Source organism: Poecilia mexicana, unplaced genomic scaffold (genome assembly GCF_051168715.1).
Source record: "Poecilia mexicana isolate PSO_F unplaced genomic scaffold, ASM5116871v1 scaffold_3, whole genome shotgun sequence".
In the NCBI taxonomy this organism is placed as follows: domain Eukaryota; kingdom Metazoa; phylum Chordata; class Actinopteri; order Cyprinodontiformes; family Poeciliidae; genus Poecilia; species Poecilia mexicana.
In genome coordinates, this window is record NW_028263372.1 from 26,149,298 (window position 1) to 26,170,481 (window position 21,184).

Genomic DNA, 21,184 nt, shown 5'->3' on the forward strand with positions numbered 1-21,184 from the left:
AGAATCACAGGGCAATCTGCTGCTGAAGGCAACAGGGATATCCTGCCTTAATAGACTGTCACTAGCACTTCCACCAGCTGTCCCACACAATGCTATGCAATTAGATCGCTGCTACAACAACTAAGAAGACATGCAAGCACGCACACACAGATAAACACACACAGGTATGTGTGAGTATATGCATTCAAGTACAGAGACGGAGACGAGGAGGAAACAGCAAAGGTGGAAGAGCAGACAGAGGGAAGGAAGACAGAGGGAGGAATGGGATCATTCAGGGACGTCTCAGTGTGCCAAAAGTTTAAATGTCAGACGGATCAAATGTAGCAGAAATAAAACTTTATTCACCTTTGCAGTGATTAGAAGAACATAAATCTTAACAAAACTAGTAGATACTGACAGGCATGCATCTGAAAGTAACTAAGTCGAATCAGATTTTATCCCTTCAATCCCACTTTTAGTCTTAATCCTGATATTCGTTTGGCAACATCACTGCAATGTCTAAAGTATTCAAATGCAATATGTTGATGTCAAAGTTCATTCTTTGAAGCAAGCATAAAAAGTTTTATTATTCATATTTTTTAAAAAATGGAACAAATGTAATGTTTTGATGTATAGAAACATATTTTATTTCATATTATCATCGACTCCCTTTCAAAAATCATAGAAATTGAGTCAAGAGTGCAGAGTTCATCCTTTAAAGATTGATTGTATGAACAAAAATCAAATCAGAATTTGGTATTTGTGTTGTCTACTTTCCTAATCAGCCATACCACTGTATGTTAACACCTACAGGCCTTAAAAACGGCTTCTGAAGCCTTTAGTTTGGACATTTTCATCTCCTAAATCTTTATGTATGAATCTGTAACACTCAATGACGTAACGTTTCTAGAAGCTCATCCTATTTTAAACGGTTAGGGTTAGGGTTGCACTTGAAAATTTCAGACGAGAATAAACGAAGTATGGATTTTCATTAGCAGTATTTTTAACCATTTGCCTGCAATTACTATTAACACGAACATCATCTAATGTAGTCTGTATTCCAACTGTTTATCGCTTTCCTTTATTTTGTCACTGAAGTTTAATGTTTCTGTTCTTTGTTTTCACTTTTCTCCTGCCTTGATCCTGCAATGTGAAATACAATTAAACTCACGTTGCCTGAATGAGTCTTAAAGTTGCACTCCACTTGAACTGAATTACTGAAACAAGAACTACATAGTCTAAAGTTCAGATAATTGTTTGATCTCAACCGATCAAGACAGTCAGATTACACTTCTTAAAAGGTGCATGTAATTTAAAATGCTAAATGTTTGTGCAGAGAAAGATGCGAACACTCAAACACAGAGAGACTGTGAGACGGAGACAAGGCGGACTGAATGGCAGCTGCGAAAGCAAAGCAGCTGCTTAGATAGTGTGATGGTGTTGAAGATGAAAGGGGTTAAGAAAGTAAGGAGATAAGTGTAAAGAGAAACTGGGAACTGTGACTCTTAGATCAGGCGAACGACAGGAGACAAATGGCAGAGAGAACAGGGCAAAAGGATTGTGAGACGCAGAAGGACCAATCGCTCTTCCTCGCGCTCTAAGTGACCAACCGTATTAGATCAGCACCTTCTGTTGTCACAGTAGGTGTGTGCTTGTGAGTGTCTGTGTTAGTTCACAGGCAGCAGGTGTGAGTGCGTGCGTGTGTTTTTTGTGTATGAGGGAGCTGATGCCAGGTAATTGCAGTGGTGTATTAGGTTAGTTCAAGTTATCCCATAATTGGGACTGTTTGGCCAATTTTCACCGTTGTACAAACTAATCCGACTCACTCCTCTTCCGTCCGCTGCAGGGAGAGTGTGTGAGCTTGTTTGTGAGGCAGACGGAGGGGAAAAATGGATTGCAGAGTTTGGGGTATTGGAGTACATGAATGCACACACTGCTAGGGTTTTCCACCAGAACAAAAGTCTCAAGAAATTTAGTATGTGGGACAATATTTCAAGGAAGTTTAAGATTTCCTTTCCACAAATGTTTAGTCGTACCCCACAGGTATCAACCATCCTATCGTAACTTATAAATAAATCACCTTGGATATATTAGTTGGACCTTCCTGTATAAAAAAAACTAAATCTGCCTAAGCATCTTTTAGTAGCAAGTCAGAAAAGTAGTAGGGATATAGTGCCAATTCACAACAAATGTTTTAAAGTCTAGTTTTTTATTCAAATTAGTAAAAAGTTTTCCATCAAGCCACTGACTTGCAGCAATCACCTTTTCTAAGCAAATATAGTGACAGTAGACAAATTAGCATAAGCTAATTCTATTTCTGAGATTATATTTCACTGAATTTTATGTATTGGAAACATTAAAGGAACATGTTCAAAAGTATGAGAGACATAATATTAAATAAGTACCATCAGAAGTTCTGATAAGCAGTTTATAGTTGTAACTTTAGCTACGGTGTTTATGTGTGGCAGCATTTTATTGTTTTCCCAACTGGGAAGAGGGAAATATAACCTACAAGAACAAAGCGGGAACACAGGAGTCTGAATGTTGGGTTCCTGACACATCTAACTCTGTTACTGAGTCTTCTTTTTCTGACGTGAAAATGTAGAAAAAGGAAAAAAGAATAGCACAGTAAAATCTGTGATTTATAAGAATTCGTCCACGGCACTTTTGAGTCATTACTTAAAACTTGTACACTGTATTTGCTGAGGCAATTCTAAGAATGATCTGCAAACGCTCAGAAACTTTAATTATTCTGTTTGTCTTCATCCAGAAGCAAACTGTTGAAGCTTCATGTCACAAATAAAGAGTCATGTTCTTATAAGGAACAAAATCAAAAAACATCAGAAATTGTCTTTAAAACCCTTATTTTTCTTAATCGACAGATTTAAAGCAGAGATCAATAAAAGAACAGTTATTGAAATCTAAGAGTTTATGCCTTTTCTCTCTCCAGAATCAGAAATTACACCCAGAAAAGAAGATGAAGATGGTTTACAAAGACTGCATATGTTAAATCATCTTAAGCACAAGGTTTGTTGTTTCGTTCTCTTAATTTTGATAGAGAAATTAACCGTCATTGTTTTGCCTCCTCACTGTTTAATGTGTCAATTGTTTGGTAATTTTCCTTTCAATTCTTTGGCTACACATTTGGTACATTCAACCTAAATTTTTTTACAGAATTGTGAAAGACACTACACAGTGCTTAGCAGTGATAAGCCGATGAAATTAATTGTTGCGGTGATATCAACTCAGCTACAGCGAGAGAGATAGCAAGGGAGAAGACTTTCTGGATGTATTATGTCCACTATCACAAACATCGGCAAGACTCAGCAAATCCAGAGTCCTGCATAGAGAGGGGGAGCAAAAATAAGGCTAAAATAATTTGCTTCTGCAGATGAAGATCACAAAACTTACAGTGGAAACGTAACAGGTGAGGCAGATGGATGGAAAGCCTACATTATAATTGAGCACTAGAAGCAGGATGTGAACATTTTCATAAATTAGTTTTTAGCTCCAGCTTGGGTTTGGAAAAAAGACTGCAGATTATTGCATAAAATGATGACGTCATAAAGCCAAATATTGAAATTTGGTCAAAAGGAAAGAAGTAAAACTGAAATATTTGTACTCAGATAAGTGCAGTAACATCTTTCTTATTAACATACTTCATTAAACATCTACTTCTTTTGATGACTAAAAATGTCAAGCTCTCAGAGTGTATTAAGTCAACAAATCTAACAAATCCTCATTATATCAAGTTGCCACTTTATTGTGACACATGACAAACATTTTAATACTGTCAAAATAAAACTACTGTAAATTTTACACCACACATCAGGATTTTGTTTGATGTTGACCAGCAATAAAAACGTCCAAAGGGAGGAAAGTTTTCTGAAGCCATTTTGTTTTTGTGTCATTTTATTGCCTAATGATTTATTGGTTTAAAACAAACTGCACCTTTTAAAGATCTGATAAATATATTTGTCTCACCTTTGTGCTGTCAGTGCAGCCAGCCTGGTTACAGGCCCTCAGCTGGTAGACAAACTCCTGAAAAGGCCCGATCCCTCCCACATCAGTAAAAGTATTCTCATCTCCACGGTAACGCTCTTGTCCATCTCGCAGCACAACGTAATGGGTTATAATGCCTAAAATAAAACAGAGGAAGGTCTTTTCAAGATTTGAGTCCATCCACATACAGAGCTAACTGAACTCAGGGACGGACAAAGAGGACGCTTCGTAACACATCACCATAGGAAAGTTAAACGAACACGCACCGTTAGGTCTGGCTGGAGCTTGCCATTGCAGCTGGACGATGTCGTTTCGTTCACCCAGCCGACTCCAGCGGGGCGGGGCCAGTCCCCACGGTTTGTCTTCACTTGTTGTCACCGTCGTAACGTCAGTGGAGCCCGGGCCGAAGCTGTTCCAGCCCCTCACTCGATACTCATACGTTGTAAAAGGCTCCAGATCAGTGTCTAAAATGCAACATAACGGAAAATAAATCTGTCTTTCCCAAAGAAAATATTCTGTATTTGTGGTTGTGACCTCTTACATCCATTCAAACCTGGCACTAACATCTCTCATAGATCCTTTGAATCAGGTAGGACGGCGTGTTGAACGCACTCAAAAGGGTTTTGAGGCTGGCTTAGCTTTTTATGTCTTCTGCATTTTGCTGCTGCTTTGCATCATTTCCAGGCCTTATTTCTGCACCGGACTCAATTTCTGAAGCAAACTTCTATAAATATATTCACAGTAACCATGTCAAGCACATTAGGAACAACTTGGACCTGTTTTTTATGTCGCAGGTTTCATTTCCTTTGACACAAATTAGGTCAATTTTTGTCAGATAAATGTTGTTTGCAGTGTTCAAAATAGCATAAAAGTATTAAAGTTGTGTGAAAACTGGTGGCAGTTTTGCTGCAGCAGAGTTTCATTTTGTAAGGTAACAAATAATTTGTGCTTCATAACTTCTCTCATATCAAGTGTGATGGGTCATAAGGTCAAGCTTATAAGTTTTGCAGTTCAAAAAGGTCCATGGTAAACGACTTAGATAAATCTGGACTGTTAAAATATGCTGCAGGAGACTGAAAACTCATCGGCAGTTTTATACAAACATCGATTAACCTGCTGATAGTTTTGTCGTCAGCCAGCGGCGTCATGCAGTATTATGTTTATGTTAATGTAAAGCAGATAAAGAGGAATATCTGATAACTCAGACTGAATAGTAATGCCAGGTGTGATCAGATATGCCTAAATCTATCCATTTGTATGTGAATCAGACCGATGAGGTCATACAGAAAAAACCAGCAGGCACAGGACAGAATGCTTCAAAAAGATACTTTATACAACTATGCTGCATAAAGTATCTTATTACAAGAAACTGTAATAAGAGTTGGTGTCTGACTTTATGTTTCCTTTTCGTAATATAAATGCTTCAAAAGGCAACAAAGGAGCAAAAATCTATCGTTTCAGAAGACCGGGTGGAGTAAGTGAAAAAGAAAACTTCAGATGATTTTCAACCTCTTCCTTTTCTTAGAACATATGAACCTTTAATGACACACAAAGGAAAGGTTTATGTCCACAACACCAGTTTAAAGATTCATCTTTCAAGCTGTTAACTATTATACTGCAAACTGTAAGATATAACACAAATATGCACTGCCACTGGTGCAAAGTTGTAAACATGTGGCCATGGCGGCAGTCCCCCGACGCTAAGATTGTTACAACCCTTCTGGTGATGAGGTGTTACGTTACAGGAACATATATACATACAAATGCACTTGCACACATACATGGGCACTGATTTTAGTAGTGCAAAGGGACTGCTGCTGTAAATGGCTTTGCTTAAACGGCCAGTCTGGGGCTCTTGTCTTTACTGCTGTCATAACTTAAGTAGCGAAACACAGAGGAACACAAATGTAAATACACATCAGACATCTTTGTTCCCCAAAAAAAGCTCTCAGTGCTTCGTCTGATTATTAACTTTTATGAATATAGGTTGTTTGTTGACAAAGCGGTACATTTTTATGGCTCTAACTGTAAATACAAAGCTTGATCTTTGTATATCATGATACTCTGTGTGTAAGTGTGCATGCGTGCGTTTGTGTGTGTGTGTTGCGCATGAGAAACATCTGGTGTATGGTGGGTGGCGACAGCTTTATGTGCCTCTGCCCAGATGGTGTCACAGCATCGCCCTGAAACTCTTATCCTAACCGCTCTACGCCACACACACAAAGTAATCACAGACCTACAGAGGTACTAACTGAATTAAAACACATGTGAAATATGTGAAATTCTTGCTACAGAACCAAACATGCTATAAATACTCTTGATCACCTTTAATACTGAACAAAAAGTCTGCAATACCCAAATAAACCCTGTGTGGCTGGACCAAAAATGAAGGCGCAATCATCCACAGACAGACACATAAACTTACTCCCTTTGGGCTAATAAACTGTGGATCATTTTGAAACGGCATCTAAATGCCCGTCTTGCTTTAATTACATACACGTCTACAGCCCAGAGAGGATTAGCTGCTAACAGCGATTACCTTACACTGCAACAGCTGTTTAAAGTGTAGCATGGTATGTGTGTGATTCTGCAGGGGTGACGACCTCTCTGTACAGCCACCTGATTTCAGCAGCAAACACATTCAAATACACACTTCGACAAGCTCATAATGTCACCGAGTTCTGCTCTTTTCATAGATCAATTCTGCATTAGTTGTGCAACCATCTCACAGAGCAATTACGGCTGAAGTTGTTTTGGGGTATGTCAGTTACGGGAAAAACATAAAATAAAATAAAATAAATCAAGAGACTGACAATTCTCCATCCGAAAGCTCAGTCAGATCAATGGGGAGCCTCTGCAAGCATCAGTTTTTTAGTTTTACCACTTATGCTCAGTTTGAATTAGGCTGGGTTCTAATTAAGGTACTTTAACGCAGGAGTATATTTTGTTCTGAATTATTTGATAGTAGCTCTGAAAGTATGTTTATGGTTATTGTCCTGCTGTACTTTACTTCGATTAAATAAATTTAGATGTTTCAAGGATTTCTCAAACATGCATGAATGAGTCAAAACAAAACTCTGATGAAGAAATTACATTATGACATGACATAAAGCTCATAAAAGTAAATTTTGCATCATTTTGTTCTTTGTTCCATTAACTTATTGTCTATGAAGTTAAGGAAATATCTAGAAAAATGTATTTATGAAGCTTTTAAAAATAGGGTAAGGTATAACGCTAGTTTCCTCTCTCCTAACTGGTCTGATTTAGCTGTGTGTGCACATAAAACTTTTAGTTTGTTGCCATCTTATTTTGTAAATTTCACAGCTTTTGAATGGCCTAATTTTTTTTTTACTTTGTTCAATATCGTAATGAAACTCTAGGCCTTAATCCAACTGAGAATATAAGACAGGACATGAAACTGAAGTTAACAGAACCTCTATATCCAATCAGACTGAGACTGAAATATTTTGCAAAGAACTGGTAAAAATCCAATTTTCTACATGCGCACATTCAAGACAAACCCTAAAACGCTTCCAGCTACAATGCAATGAAAACACTGAAACAAAAACTGTATTTATTTACCTGTATATGTGAGAACACTGGCCTCTCCGCTGTACACCACCTCCTCGTGTGACGGACACAGAGTTCCTCCTGACTCTGAGTTCTCGGTATTTGTGTGACTGTTTCTGTCAGATATTTTGTTAGGGTTTCCACCTCTGTTTGTATGAGCCGGCAGGACAGAAGAGAGGGTTTCCAGCGTGGTGCTGATGAATGGCGGTTGTGTCACGGACTGTGTGTCGGGGTGTGTGTGTGCAGTCAGGACCCAAGTGCAGGCAGTCAGAGATGGATCAAGGTCACAGGAGCCACAGTAAGATGTAGCAGCAGCAGCCACAGGACACACAACTCCCTGCAAACACTGGGGCTGCACAAAGGAGGAAAAGAGACCGCGCAATAAGAGAAGAGCTGCTTAGCATCAGTAAATATACAGAGCATCTTTCCTATTCAGATGTATACATTTTGGAGTTTAAAGCAGCTTTTTTCATGCAAATCTAGTGCATGACTTTTTGCATATGTGTGTGTGCTTTACATGCACCTTAATGACATCATTAGGGCTAATGAGTGCTCCCACTCTTTGTCTGAGTGCGTGCATGTGTGTGTGTGTGTGTGTGTGTGTGTGTGTGTGTGTGTGTGTGTGTGTGCTTGCATGAACCATCCCATGCTGACTTAGGAACACACAAACATCACATGACCCGAGGTGATAAATGGTGGATGGCACATTCAACGGCTCCTGATGTGACAATAAGGACGAGTGGATGCTGTTTTCTTCAGCAGAGCAATCAAATTAAAAATAAAACAGTTTGTCGTTGCAAAGTCTTGCAGAAGAGATGAGTGAAAAGTGACAATAAAAAACTGAATCCGTTTCAACTCGAAACATACCGGCATCAGCAGCCCAGCCGTGGCTTGATCAGCACAAACGTGCCGTTGGGGGTCAAAACCAATCCCATTGCAGCATTTTTCGTCCAGATGTATGACCTTTGACCCACAACACTGCAGCTTCACTGTGGCATTTCCAGAAGGGTGAATTGTGGGATATCCGTCGTCGTCCACACAGCAAAGTGAGGTTGAAGAGTTTATATACTCTTTTCCACAGCAGATAAAACCTAAAGGCAAGAAATGAGCTTGGTGTCATTGTTGTACTGCATCCTTACCTTAGCATGGCAGGTCATGTTTTTCTACTGAAAAACAAATACACAGGCAGGCAACATATTTATGGCCTGGTCAAATGAGACCAAAACCGAACACTTTGGATTCCATTAAACACAATGACTGGAGGTAAAAAACAAAACAAAAAAAAGACTTAAAATCCAGAAGCAATAGTGAAGTTTGGAGGTGGGAAAGTCATGGTGTGGGGTTGTTTTTCAGCACACCATGCAGACAGACTTCATATTTTTCAGAAAAGAGTACTGGACAAATATACATTTTAGATACAAAAAACTGCTGTCATCTACCAGGATGACGAAGATGAAACAAAAGTGAATGTTTCAATGTGAAAATTATTCCAAACACTCAAAAACTAGTTTCAAAGAAAAAAGCTGTGAGAACAGGTCAACCAATAACCAAAAGGCCAAGATAATTTTATTGATCCACTCGTCACCAACAAAGGCTTTTGTATGGAAAAAATCTCAGTAAGTGCGTCATTCTGTTTTATTACTCGTAACTCAGTGTGTGGACAGCTATGACTTAATTATGTGGTGGACTATAATAATAATAAAACAAAACAAAAAGCAAAGTACAAGCTTGAGAGAAAACACAATGAATTCAGGAATTACACACCTGCTTAAAAGATGAGTTTTCAAAAAGACTGATATTAGCTCTCTGTGCGTCTGCCTCCATCATCTCCATCAGCAACAACCACATTACGTGGTTGATCTTCTGCATTCCTTACTTAACACTCTGCTCTTCATCTGATTTGCTCAGGAACAGTATTTAAGTTGAGCTGAATATTTTTTCTTATCATGCTTATATACATCCACCTTCCCTATTCTCTCCTTGAAACCAAGCATATCTCTCTTCCTCTGGTATATTCGCGGCTCGGCAGCAATATTCGCTGTTGAAAATGTGTAAAGGAAGAGGAGGCGTGTTTGTCGGAGAGCTGCCATCTCTGACAGTGATAGGTGATGTCTGTCTGCCACTGCATCACCTTCAACAGCAAGGTGACATTTAAAATACATGCTATTCCTCTATTTGTGTATGCTTTGCCGTGGAATATCAAATTTCAAGGATGTGTTTTTTTTAACATTGTCCAGATATTCACTTTTCAGATTCAACTCACTTGAGTTTTGTACGGCTGGCATCCAGCTGGGACTGCAGAAGAGGCTCAACATTTAAGGCAAACATTACTGCTGGGAAACATTTTGGGGGTTTGGAAGAGAGTTTAAAGTTTTTAACATTTGAATTCTTTAAAACTACACAGTGGAGCATCATTTTCAAAGAAATATCAACGTCACTGGCAAATTATTTAAACCTTTTTAGAACATTAACTTGACTTACATTCTTTGAAATTGAGCTGAAAGTAAAGCAAATTTATGGGAAATAAAAGCTGCATTAAAATGTTTTTTTTTTTTATATGTACTTTTGCACTTTTTAAACCAATTTAAACATTTAGTCTTCTTAGGTTCCCAACTAACATAATTGATAGGAAACTAAAAATAAAAGTTGAGTTGTTCAGGTAGGATGTTTTCAGATATTTAGTCATTTGCATTGAATAATTAATAAAATGAAAATGATTAAAGCTATGTAAGGTAATTTAAATAAAAAATGGAACATATGGCATAAGCTTGAAATTTCTAATCTAACAATAAGCAAATTATGTACAGTTGAGTTCATTCGACTGAAATATATTTCAGACAAGAAATGGAGCAAGTAACAAAAACAATATAATATACGGCACCCAAAACCAGCTACAGCACATCCTGAACCTGATTTTCCTTCCTTCCTTAATCACATAATCTGTAATTACACTGAAAGAAGATTTGACCTGCAGATAGATAAGACATGACTAACGCTATAATATTAAAATGGGCAACAGAAACCCAAATGTTACTGTCATGAATTATTTTGTGTAGATGCTCCATGCTGAGCCCTGCTAGAAGCCACCTGGGGGGCGGCGGCCCACCATGGCCATCCTTAAATCCACCACTGCTTCCAGGCTTCGGTTGTGCATTCAATTAAGGTTATAATATACTGTGTTAGAGTCAGCAGCTCCCTACTGCGATCCTACATTAGAAATACAAATGAGGGTAGGAGGGTTACTCTAAAAATGTGCTGTGACGATAAAAGCGTTTGTTGTAAATTTGACTCGTCTGTCTTTACAGAACAATTTATGTGTTGCTTAGATGAAGAAAACAGCGATATGCTAAAAAGTCATTAAGGACTATTTAACAAGTAACTATATCCTTCCTGGTGGCATCATCTACCCCCAGCTGTGTTGGCTATTTTATTTAATAATGGACATTAAACTCTAAGTCATAGCTCTATATCATGGCCCTATAATGGGGCTGCAGCTAGTTATAAAGTGATAAATAACTTATTGTTTCACGCTCTAATCAGCATTCACACTTCACGCACATTAAATGTTGTTAATTTAAGCAATCATTCCACTTAAAGGCCAAAAGTTGAGAATGGCACATATTTTATTCTGCGCTGTTGCAGAGCATTATATGCTCAACACATCCATCACAGGCTCCATATGACAGGGAAACGCATGTGTGTGTGATTGTGTGACATAAAGGCAGCCTGACGGCTACTAACTCACTTAGCAGCGGCAGATGTTGCGGAGCGGAGCGGAGCGGGGTCTTGGTGGCCAATTCCCTCTGCGCCTTACTTCAGCTTCAATGACGCGCAAATAAACAGCTCAACACTTTTCTAAAATAGCTTTCCTTTACTCATCCCTTGTCCTCCTGCCAGTCTTACCTCTACTCCTCCGTTTAAACATAAGGCATAAAACAACCAACGTGTTTTAGTCCAAGATGCACCAAGCCAGTGGTTTTCATCTGTGGCCTCTGGTAGACCAGACCTGGACCCCAGCTCTTAATGGTGATCATTTTTAAGACTTAAAGTTTCTGCATTCCTCTCCATCCTCAGTCATGTTTGGTGTCTTTCCTTCTGACACAATCTGGTCTCGATCACCACCTTTTTCTTTGTCAGAAAATTCTTTACTTTTAAAACTAAGTGCAGCTTGCAGCACCTTAGACAACTTTTTTGCAGATAAGAGCCCTCACTTCTTCTATTGCAACTTTTTCTCTTGGCAACATCTTGAGGATTTTCTCCTGTCACAAACTTTGTTTCCACATTTGCTTTTTTTCTGTCTCTCTGCAACTTTACAGTTCGGTCTGATGTTTGTTTACAATACTGCAGCTTTCGTTATTACTGCATTATCATCCATTCAGCAGAAATCCAATCCCTGTCTTTGTAAGCGTTATCTGACATGCCTGAACATTTGTGTTAACATTCTGCAACACACACACACACACAGATTTTTTTTCTCCACCTCTCCATAAGCTGTGTTTTTCCAGTGATTGTCTATGCGTAGACAACATTTTATTACACACCTCTTGTTTTCTCTTTTGCATCACTGAAAGCTTCAGCCCTAATCTTCAGATTTACGCAGGATTTGCATACATTCGTTAATAGCGTCGGGAGCGCAGCGTCAACACAAGGTGCTTAGACAATGTGAATTATTATTAGGGTTTCAGTCATTCCACTTAATGATAAGTCAATATTTAGACCCGCCAACGAACTAAAGATAAAAATGTGTGTTGTGGATTAGTAAATCCGAGCTCTCTAGGAGACCAAAGCCCCTCCACAACTTTAAACAAACCAAACACTTTTAAATACCTGAATATATTACAAGGGGTGTGGAACCAAGTGCACAGCAAGTACATGCATTCACAGCATTTCATTAAGCCTTGCAGACCCTCTGCTTGTTTTACAAATGTGCATCGTTTGTAGACTTCAACAAGAAAACACGCCAAAAGGTGTTATTCTCAGTAACTCTATTCACTTAAAAATTCATTTTATTTCTACTCTCCTGTACTCATGCATGCATGCTGCTCGGAAAATGTGTCTGTGTGTGCACATGCTTGCACTTTGTGCTCCTCAGAGGCCTGACTACATGTCATGTCAAGAGATAAAATCAGAGAGGATTGACTTTCTCACACAGTGCACAGAGTTCCCCTGTGAACACACACATATGGACGAGGAGGCAGCAATCACACTTGCATAATAAAAGAAGATGTACATGCTTTTTCCCAGAAGGCCAGTTGTCCTATTGTCTTTGAGAGTTTTTTTTGTAAACATTTTTTTTTTACAGCTACATTACCAGCTGGACTTGTTCATGAAAAACGTGCACAGTAATTCATTGTGGTTCTCAAATGTACACACAGTTTTCCCCTTTTAATGTGAAATTTACTTGCTACATCAACTGAAAAACATCTGTTAAGATGAAGTAAAAAACCAACAAATATGCAAGTACTTAATCACATAGTTTACACAAACTTATAAACAAAAACTTTGCTTCATTGTCAACATCCACTTTCCTTGTGCTTCTTGTGCAAAGGACAAAAAGGACTGTGCAAAGGTATCAGTAAAGAGAACAGTGCACAACGTGGCACAGCATTATTTATGTACTGTGGATAACTGAGATGTTCCAATGAGGCCATTAAAAGGCCACCAGAAGGCTGCAGAGATGTCCAAGCAGCCTATTTTCAAGGACTTAAAATTAGGCATTGGAGTGAAAATTAGGTCATAAATTTAATTTTCTTTTGACTTATAAAGAGCACATAAGTTAAATGAAATGTTCATGCTTTCAAACAATTAGTAATTAATGTTTTACTGTTGGACTCCACAAGTTATTTAGTTCTCATTTGTAGTGTGGAAGTTAGATTTAACAATACTTTGATTTAGCTGTTAAATATTTATTGTTTTACTTCCTAGAGTTTTAGTTAAGCAGGTTCCCCAGATAATAAATTAGATTCTTGATTTAACTGGTGGTCAGTTAAATCAAGAACTGACCACCAGTTCTTGATTGGTGGTCAGGTAACAAGGCAGGTAAATTACTGCCTTATTTTCTCAAGGCAGTAATTTACCTGAGGTAATACAACTTTAACAACTTTTCAAGGATTGAAGTGGTCTAAAGTGTGAAAGAACTTCAAGTAAGTTTAGAGATTGTTGTTGCTGTGTAAGTAAAGGTCTGATTTTGAAGATTATAAATAAATATATCCTGACATTATCCTGACATTTAGCAAATAGAAATAATTTTAGTAATTGTAGCTGATCAAAAACAAGAAAAGCTTTGTCAGACTTAACTTCAGACAAAAGAAACGTGTATCTTTTTATTCAGTGTATGTATACTTTTGGTTTTAACTGTATGATTTGTATTTTGGAGAAACTTTGCTTTATGTGATACAAAAAAATGACAAAGTTTTATGTTTAAAACCATGTTGTTTAGAATAATTTACAAATAAACGAAACTGTCAATACATTTAGTAAAAAAATGTGAAGTACTTCTCTAATAATCTAAAACAGATTTTTGTAAAGACAGCAGAAATGAAACATAAAAAATATTGACATTGTGGTGATAAATTTATGATACGTTAACTGATCTATAATGTGTTACAGCAGCAATAAGAATACAACAAATGCAAATACAACTTGGTCTGACTGTAGCGTCCAACAGCCTGTGCTTTCACTCTTGCCAGTCATTAAAGTAAACCTAATAGAAAAGTCATCATCATAAATACATTAACAGAGAGAGAAATGTCTTCCCGAGTTACGGGAGCACTTTGTCTTATAAAGCAGCCAGACGCTGCTGTTTGGGATGCACTGGTGTTGGCCATTTTCTAACCCATCAATGCTGAGAGGCTTTTGGCAATGACAGACATTCACACAGATATTTACACACTGGGAAACTGAGGAAAACCTACAGAAAAAGTAAGCAAAGAACCAGTGGCAAAACATCTAAACTGCAGATACATTCAGACGCGCACGAACACAGAGACTTGCGTAAAAAGTGTTGAATGGAGGAAGTTTAAATAAGAAGTCTATGCACATTTGCACTCGCATACAAGCAAATGCTTTCCCTCTCACTACGCAGCCAGCCTCTGAGTGAGCTAGCTTAACTACTGGGATAATTTCCCTCCAGCAAATGGTCACTGTGCCCTTGAAAAACATATTTGATTATTACTTTTTCTCCCCCTCCTCTTTTTTTCTTTTAGCATCATCACAGCCATTTTCATCACGCGCTCTGATGATGGCACGGCAAGGCGCGTTAAGATAACACCCCGGCACCGCCAGGCTTTTAACACTTAAACGGTGAAAAGGGATATTCAGATTTGTCCTTGAACGTTTGGATAGGGCCTGCTGGGCTGGGACAGAGGGAGGGAGTAAGTAAGTAAGAGAAGGAGTTAAAGAAATGCTCACAATTTTAAGATTTACTCACTTTCAGGGGGGAAAAAAAAGTGAGGTGGGGTGAGCATTTATGGTAGCACCCACAGTGAGAAATGGGGCTAGTGAGGTTGAAGGGCAGACCGAAGAGTTGAGACCTGGACACTAGAAAGAAAAAGTGTAAAGGGGAAATGATTAGTCAAGCACACAGTGAAGTGGGAGAGAGTTGGGACACCATGGGAGGCCGAAGGCTTCCCACAAGTTCCTTTAAACACCATCTAATCTCACTAAAGTCTTAGTTCTTATATACTAACCAAGACTCCAAAGAAAAAAGAATTAAATAAGATTATAAGTTGGTACTGAACCTGCAGCATAGCAGGAAGTACTGCGAGAAAAATGGGATTCTTCGAAGACAAACAGTGTTTAATATACTTGAAAGTGAAATCGAATGCTGTTTGAGCAAACAAGCAGATTTGAAAGGAAGGGATTTAGCACAGAGACTTTGCGTGATTGTGTAACAACTGGAGAGCCGGAGGGAAAGATTAGAGCTCATCTCAATAACACACCAGAAACAAAAGAAGTGTGCAACAGCAAAGTTAGGTTAGTGTCACTGATCAGTTCCATCAATCAGCCACAACATTATGACCCCTTACAGGTAGGAGAAGCAGTGATTCTAGCCTTGTTTTGTTGTAGTCATGAACAGAGTACTTTTAGTTGTAAACTGATTATATTTTAAGTGCAACTGAACAATTCACAAAATCAAATAAAAAGTAGAGTAGTTTATTTATTTTTTCATATATTTCTCATAAACTGTGGTGAACAAGCAGCAGAGAAAACCACAGACGAGAGGATTTTGAAGGAAAGCCCATTCCAAAATGTGGAGGAGACTCAAGATCTACCAAGTAGTTCTTTAGTTGGTACTTCCAGAACTATCAGACAACCAAGACATGGGCTACAGCTGTGATGGGCCAGCTGCTGCGCTACTAATGGCCTGGAGAAATTCAGAATTTCTCATCTGGGCTACTGAGAAAAAGGGAGGATGTTTGGTGGTTCAAAGTCTTCTTTTCCAATAAAAGTATATTTTGCATTCCAGTCTGGAGGACGAATGGAGTGGCAAAGCATCCAGGTTGAATGAGATCCAGTGTGAAGTTTCCAGAAAGAGTGATTTGGCAAGCAATATCCTTTGATGATGTTGATGTGTTTTATCAAGTCCAAAGTTGGTGCAAATGGGGATTTTACAGACGGGGTGTCCAACGAGTCCAACAGAGTTTTCCCTCTGGTGGTAGTTACTGCCTCCTCAGCGTTTGGATATTCTGCAGAGGCCTGCTAACAAGCCATCATTTGATCCAGGTCTGTTAAACCAGGATGAGAACTAAAACATGCAGGATGCCGGCCTTTATTTTAGAGCATATGCTGCTACGCTATGTGAAGATGCTGGCTCCAATGTTGTACTGAAATAAATACTCTCTGAGAGATAGTCATAGCATTCACCATATTGAAACACCTCATAACGAGAGAAGATAACCTCAAGGTTTATGAACTTTGATTTCGGCTTTTTTTTTTTTTCAGCAGATGGATTTTCAAACCGTAGAAGAAGAACATGTAGGGCTATTTTCAGGGTTATTTTAAAAGCAAAAAAATCAACTCCTCTTAAACGGGATCTAACTCAAAAGATATCAGGAGAAACTCGATACTAGAAATCTCAAATCTCAAAGTTAGACGTAAAACAAATTAAGATAAAGACAAAACTAAATAAATCAGAGTTTAGATTTGTTACCTTGGAAGCGTGAAGGTTTCCACATCCATGTTTCCCTACAAGTGTGTGTGTGTTTATGTTTAACTGTGGTTTTGTGTTGATATGAATACTGGCGTGTTTGTGTTCGTGTGCACATGTGCGCACAAGCCGGTATGCGTATCTGTTGCCAGACAGCTGTCTCCTGGCATTGCTGTTCCCCTGCAGTGTGTGTGTATGGTTGTTGACAGTGTGGACGGTAATGTGTGATAGATCGCACTTCAGGGACCCCATAATCACATCAGCCTAACCTAGTCTATCAGCTGGGCACAATGGGATACCCTTCACTCCTCCTTTAATCTGCTCCATCTACCTCTTCACAATTATTCTGTTATTTCCAGCTCTCACCCCTACTGACTTTAACCCTCCTTTATCCTGGTATTTTAAATATTGACTAGCTAGCGCTAGTTCTCTTTAGCGTTTTCTTGAATCTTCTGTTTCTTGTTCCTTGCAATTAAATTAGTATTCTTTTGCACAATGTAAATATTGTGGTGGATTCTGTTTGTGCAGGTTTTTCTCCTCAACTTTACACCAACTCAGCTTTATAAATCTTACTTTATCATAAAAGTAAAACAAATTATCTTCAGATGAAATGGACAGAGTAATGAGTGCAAGTGATGCCAAGGTTAAATAAACTATCCTGCTGTAGCGTGGCTGCATGCATGATGTGTGTGTGACTCTACGGAAACCGATGAGTTGGGTTGAGGTTGCATAGCTAGCCGCAGCGCTCCCCGACTGTGCATAGCACCCGGCAAATGGCCCTTAGCCTTGCTAGCACTCCTAGCTCTACGATCCATCATACCATATGCTCTCAATAGGGAAGCTAACGCTAATGACTGATGAGTGAATGAGAAGGAGGGAGGGTGACAAGAAAGAAGATAACTGGAAGAAGAAAGAAAGCGTAAGAGCCAAGCAAAGAACAAACTTATACATTAGACAAAACCAGAGGTGACATCAAAGATAAAAATGAGATGAAAAAATAAGTAAAAGAGGAAGATGAAAAGTTGAGATGGAGGGGAGCATATGCACTCCTTGGGAGGCCATTTCAAGTGAAGGATGACCATAGAGACTGCTCAGTTACAAGAAAGGAAAGAGGATGTGGTTCAGGAGAAGAAAAGAACAAAAAACAACATTATCAATCAACCGAAGAGGTCAAAGGATTTTCTAGAAAAAAAGACAAGACTGGAGGGTTCTCCAGCGTAGTGTTTTATCTACAGTCCATCAAGAGACAGGAAAATGTAGTAACTCTTGTAGCATTTGTCTAATCATGCATTTATTTTGTGATAAGTAAATTGATGAAGCAGAGATCTTGTGTGTGCCTGTAATTGTGTGTGTGCATGCATGAAGTATGGTTGATAGGCTAATGGACTACTATAAGCCTGCCCATATGGGGCCATTGTTTATAGGTGATGAATAGAGTCCACGTGTCTTTATCTGGCATTCAACACAAGGCAAACCCTGCCGAGGGCACCCTGTTGACTTCGAGTGTGTGTGTGTGTGTGTGTGACTGTGTGTTTAATATGTGTATGTGTGCGACAATGAGTGTGTGTGAGACAAAGAATGAGTGTGTATTTCTCCCGCTGTGTGCTTGGCAGTGCCCTCAATGGTGCCATCCTGAGCGCGTTTCATCATCATCTGCCATGACAAAGATGTCTAATGACACACACGTACGTTGACACCGACACATAGACACACGCACAGTCCCATCTGTGCCGTGGTATCTGGGTGCTTTGGGACACTGCGGGAGAGGAGGACAGGGAAACGACCCCGCGTTCCTGCACCATGTGTCTACCTCTCCACCCATTCTTATCCTCTCTTCTATCGTTTGTCATCTTCTTCCTAATTCTCTCATCCACTCACTCCCATAAACACAAAGATACCACCAGGAATTTGACCCTGACAAAACCTCTTTTTTTATGCATCAGAGTAACTAGTTTTCTAAACCAAAGAGTCCTTTGAGCACAGCACTTAAGAGTGAAGCACTTTACTAGCAAACGCTTTTGGGGAAAAGTCTAGGTAGTTGCATATTCCCATTTTGCAACTTTTGCTGCTTCTACATGACTACATGTGTGGTTTTCTCCGCCACGCACCTGGTTTATATGCATGTACAGCATCATCACAGCAAACCAAGACGTCATCTACGATTTTGCCTCCACAGCACTGGACCCCGTAGCCATCATGCAGTCTCCCACTGCAGCAAAGCTGGCCGCCTGTCATGGAATAAGGAACCCCCCCACAGCAGCTGTCACCGGGCCCCACAGAGACCCGGCCCTGCAAGTGGTCAGGACAGCAGTATTCATCTAGAAAGACAAGGACAGATGAAGGAAAGACTTGAGCAGCATTGAGAAGACTAGACTCAAACCAAGTGGAAGATAATTAATCAGATGTTGGTGCAAACAAAGAAAGTAAGAGAACATACTGGTTTTCACAGGAACGTAGTATCTTCCACAGCACTGATGATTAGGCTGAGATGGGACAAGTTTGCCATTGCAGCAAACAGGGTGGGAGGAATCATCCCAGCCAGCATACAGCTCATCACAACAATGGTGATGTGGCTTTCTTGTGTGCAGAAATCCATTGCAGCATATCTGCTTAACACACGAGTGCATATACAGGGGGGAAAGTTTATTTTTGAAGATTTTTCAATATAGAAAAATCTACACCTTCAATGCATTTATTTATTAATCATATTAGCATAGGGAAATAAAATACTGTCTGTGGCTCTGTACTAAAGAAATACACAGCATCATAAAGAAAAAACTTTAGACCTGTTTTACGCCTGTGTTTATTTGCATTTTAATTATCTTTTTACTGTGTTCAGCATTACACATGTGACTGTGAAATGTGCTTTACAGTGTATTTGAAGTAATAGCTTAAATTTAACAATAGAAGAAAAAACATATACCTGTGTTTCAGGATGAAAGCAGGAAGTCCCACACACACTGTGACCCGCAGGACACTGCAGATAGGAGCATTTAAACCTTAAACCACCGCCACTGTCAGAGGACTGCGTTACCCCTGTTGACCTATCGGTGCATGATCTAAGGGTCCGTCTTAAAACCTCGTAGCCCAGCATGATCCCACTGGGTCTGCCCGGATGGGCCCAATCTAATCTCACCACTCTGTCAGAGGAGAGGTGGAGGGAAGCAAAAACAAAGTGAAAGTGATAGGCAGGAGTAAGTGTCTCCTTCACACTCCATTTTCACAAATGTACACATGCAGTCACACACTCACACACACACACACACACACACACACACGCACACACACACACACACACACGCACGCACGCACGCACGCACTTTCAAGCGCAAATGCATTCATGCATGGTTAATGTCTGACAAAGTTGAGCTACAGTACCAAGGTGTGTGTATCTTTACACACTTTACAGTATTGATTTTCTTCCTTTTTTAACGCTGACATTTTAGCAGGGAAAATGATCTGTGTTCTGACACACAGTTACAACCTGCAGAGTGTCCTGGGCATCCTGAGACCCTAACCTAAAACAATCAGCATGAAAAAATGGCTTGCAATAATTTTCAGTTTTTCACTTGATGTAAAGCATTATACCTGACTCTTAGTGACATTTATATTATGCTGATGTCAAATTCACCTCCTGTTAGTTTTATTAATTTCATGTATTTTTCCTTTCAAAATAAAATAAATAAATGAAAAATATGTTGATATGCATCCAAAAAATGTCCTGTGATTTTATAATGAATGTTTGTTAAAGACTAAAGTCAATTCCACATCAGGATATGATGAAAATGTGTTGATTTGAAGGAAAACGGGAGTAAAAAAAACAGGGAAATTTAGCTCAGTTGCTCCAAAAGATATTAAGAATGAATCCAAACATTTTGTTGGCTATTTAAAAAAACAATAAAAATCAGCTAAGAATAAATATTAGATAATAAATGGATTTGTAGTAAAACTTTGAATGTGTTTTTATCTTGTAAAAAACAAATTTGCAGTGAAGATTGGCATCAAATTAACAAACTGAAACACTTTTTACTGTGGCATTGCTCAAAATCAAAGTTAAATAATCCTGATCGATAGATAAAAGCAGCACATACATTTTTACTTTGAATGCCAAATTATTAGCATAAGTCTTAAATATATTCCGTTATATATTTTGCACTATTGGGCCAACAAATAATAATAATAATAAAAAAACACTATACACCAACACTTTTATCATTATATCCATCAAATTGTATTCATTAAGTATTAATTAGGGTTTTCACACAATAACCAAAAATAATAAAGGTGAATTGCTGTTGTAAACTAAAGTAGCGCTCAAGTTTAAGAGTGAAAGAGCAACAATACTCATAGTGCACACCTGTATTACCTGGGACTGATCACCTGTGCATGTGGCCTGGGCAGATCAGCTGGCAGGTCTTCTACTGTGGTTGTTCTGGTAATACTACTGCGAGTGCATGCATACACTGTGCACACCTCCACCTGAAA

At 38.9% G+C, this 21,184-nt stretch overlaps 1 protein-coding gene across 1 annotated transcript in view; it reads right to left on the minus strand.

The window, feature by feature from the left end:
* ush2a (Usher syndrome 2A (autosomal recessive, mild)) overlaps positions 1-21,184 on the minus strand; it is a 194,849-nt gene that overhangs the window by 49,209 nt on the left and 124,456 nt on the right. The window contains exons 58-65 of the mRNA XM_088004375.1: positions 21,066-21,178; positions 19,623-19,839; positions 19,137-19,305; positions 18,808-19,017; positions 8,419-8,642; positions 7,564-7,903; positions 4,248-4,445; positions 3,964-4,118 (exon numbers count right to left, since the gene is read on the minus strand). Of these exons, the coding sequence (XP_087860501.1) occupies positions 3,964-4,118; positions 4,248-4,445; positions 7,564-7,903; positions 8,419-8,642; positions 18,808-19,017; positions 19,137-19,305; positions 19,623-19,839; positions 21,066-21,178 (1,626 nt within the window). The remainder of the gene's footprint in view (positions 1-3,963; positions 4,119-4,247; positions 4,446-7,563; positions 7,904-8,418; positions 8,643-18,807; positions 19,018-19,136; positions 19,306-19,622; positions 19,840-21,065; positions 21,179-21,184) is intronic.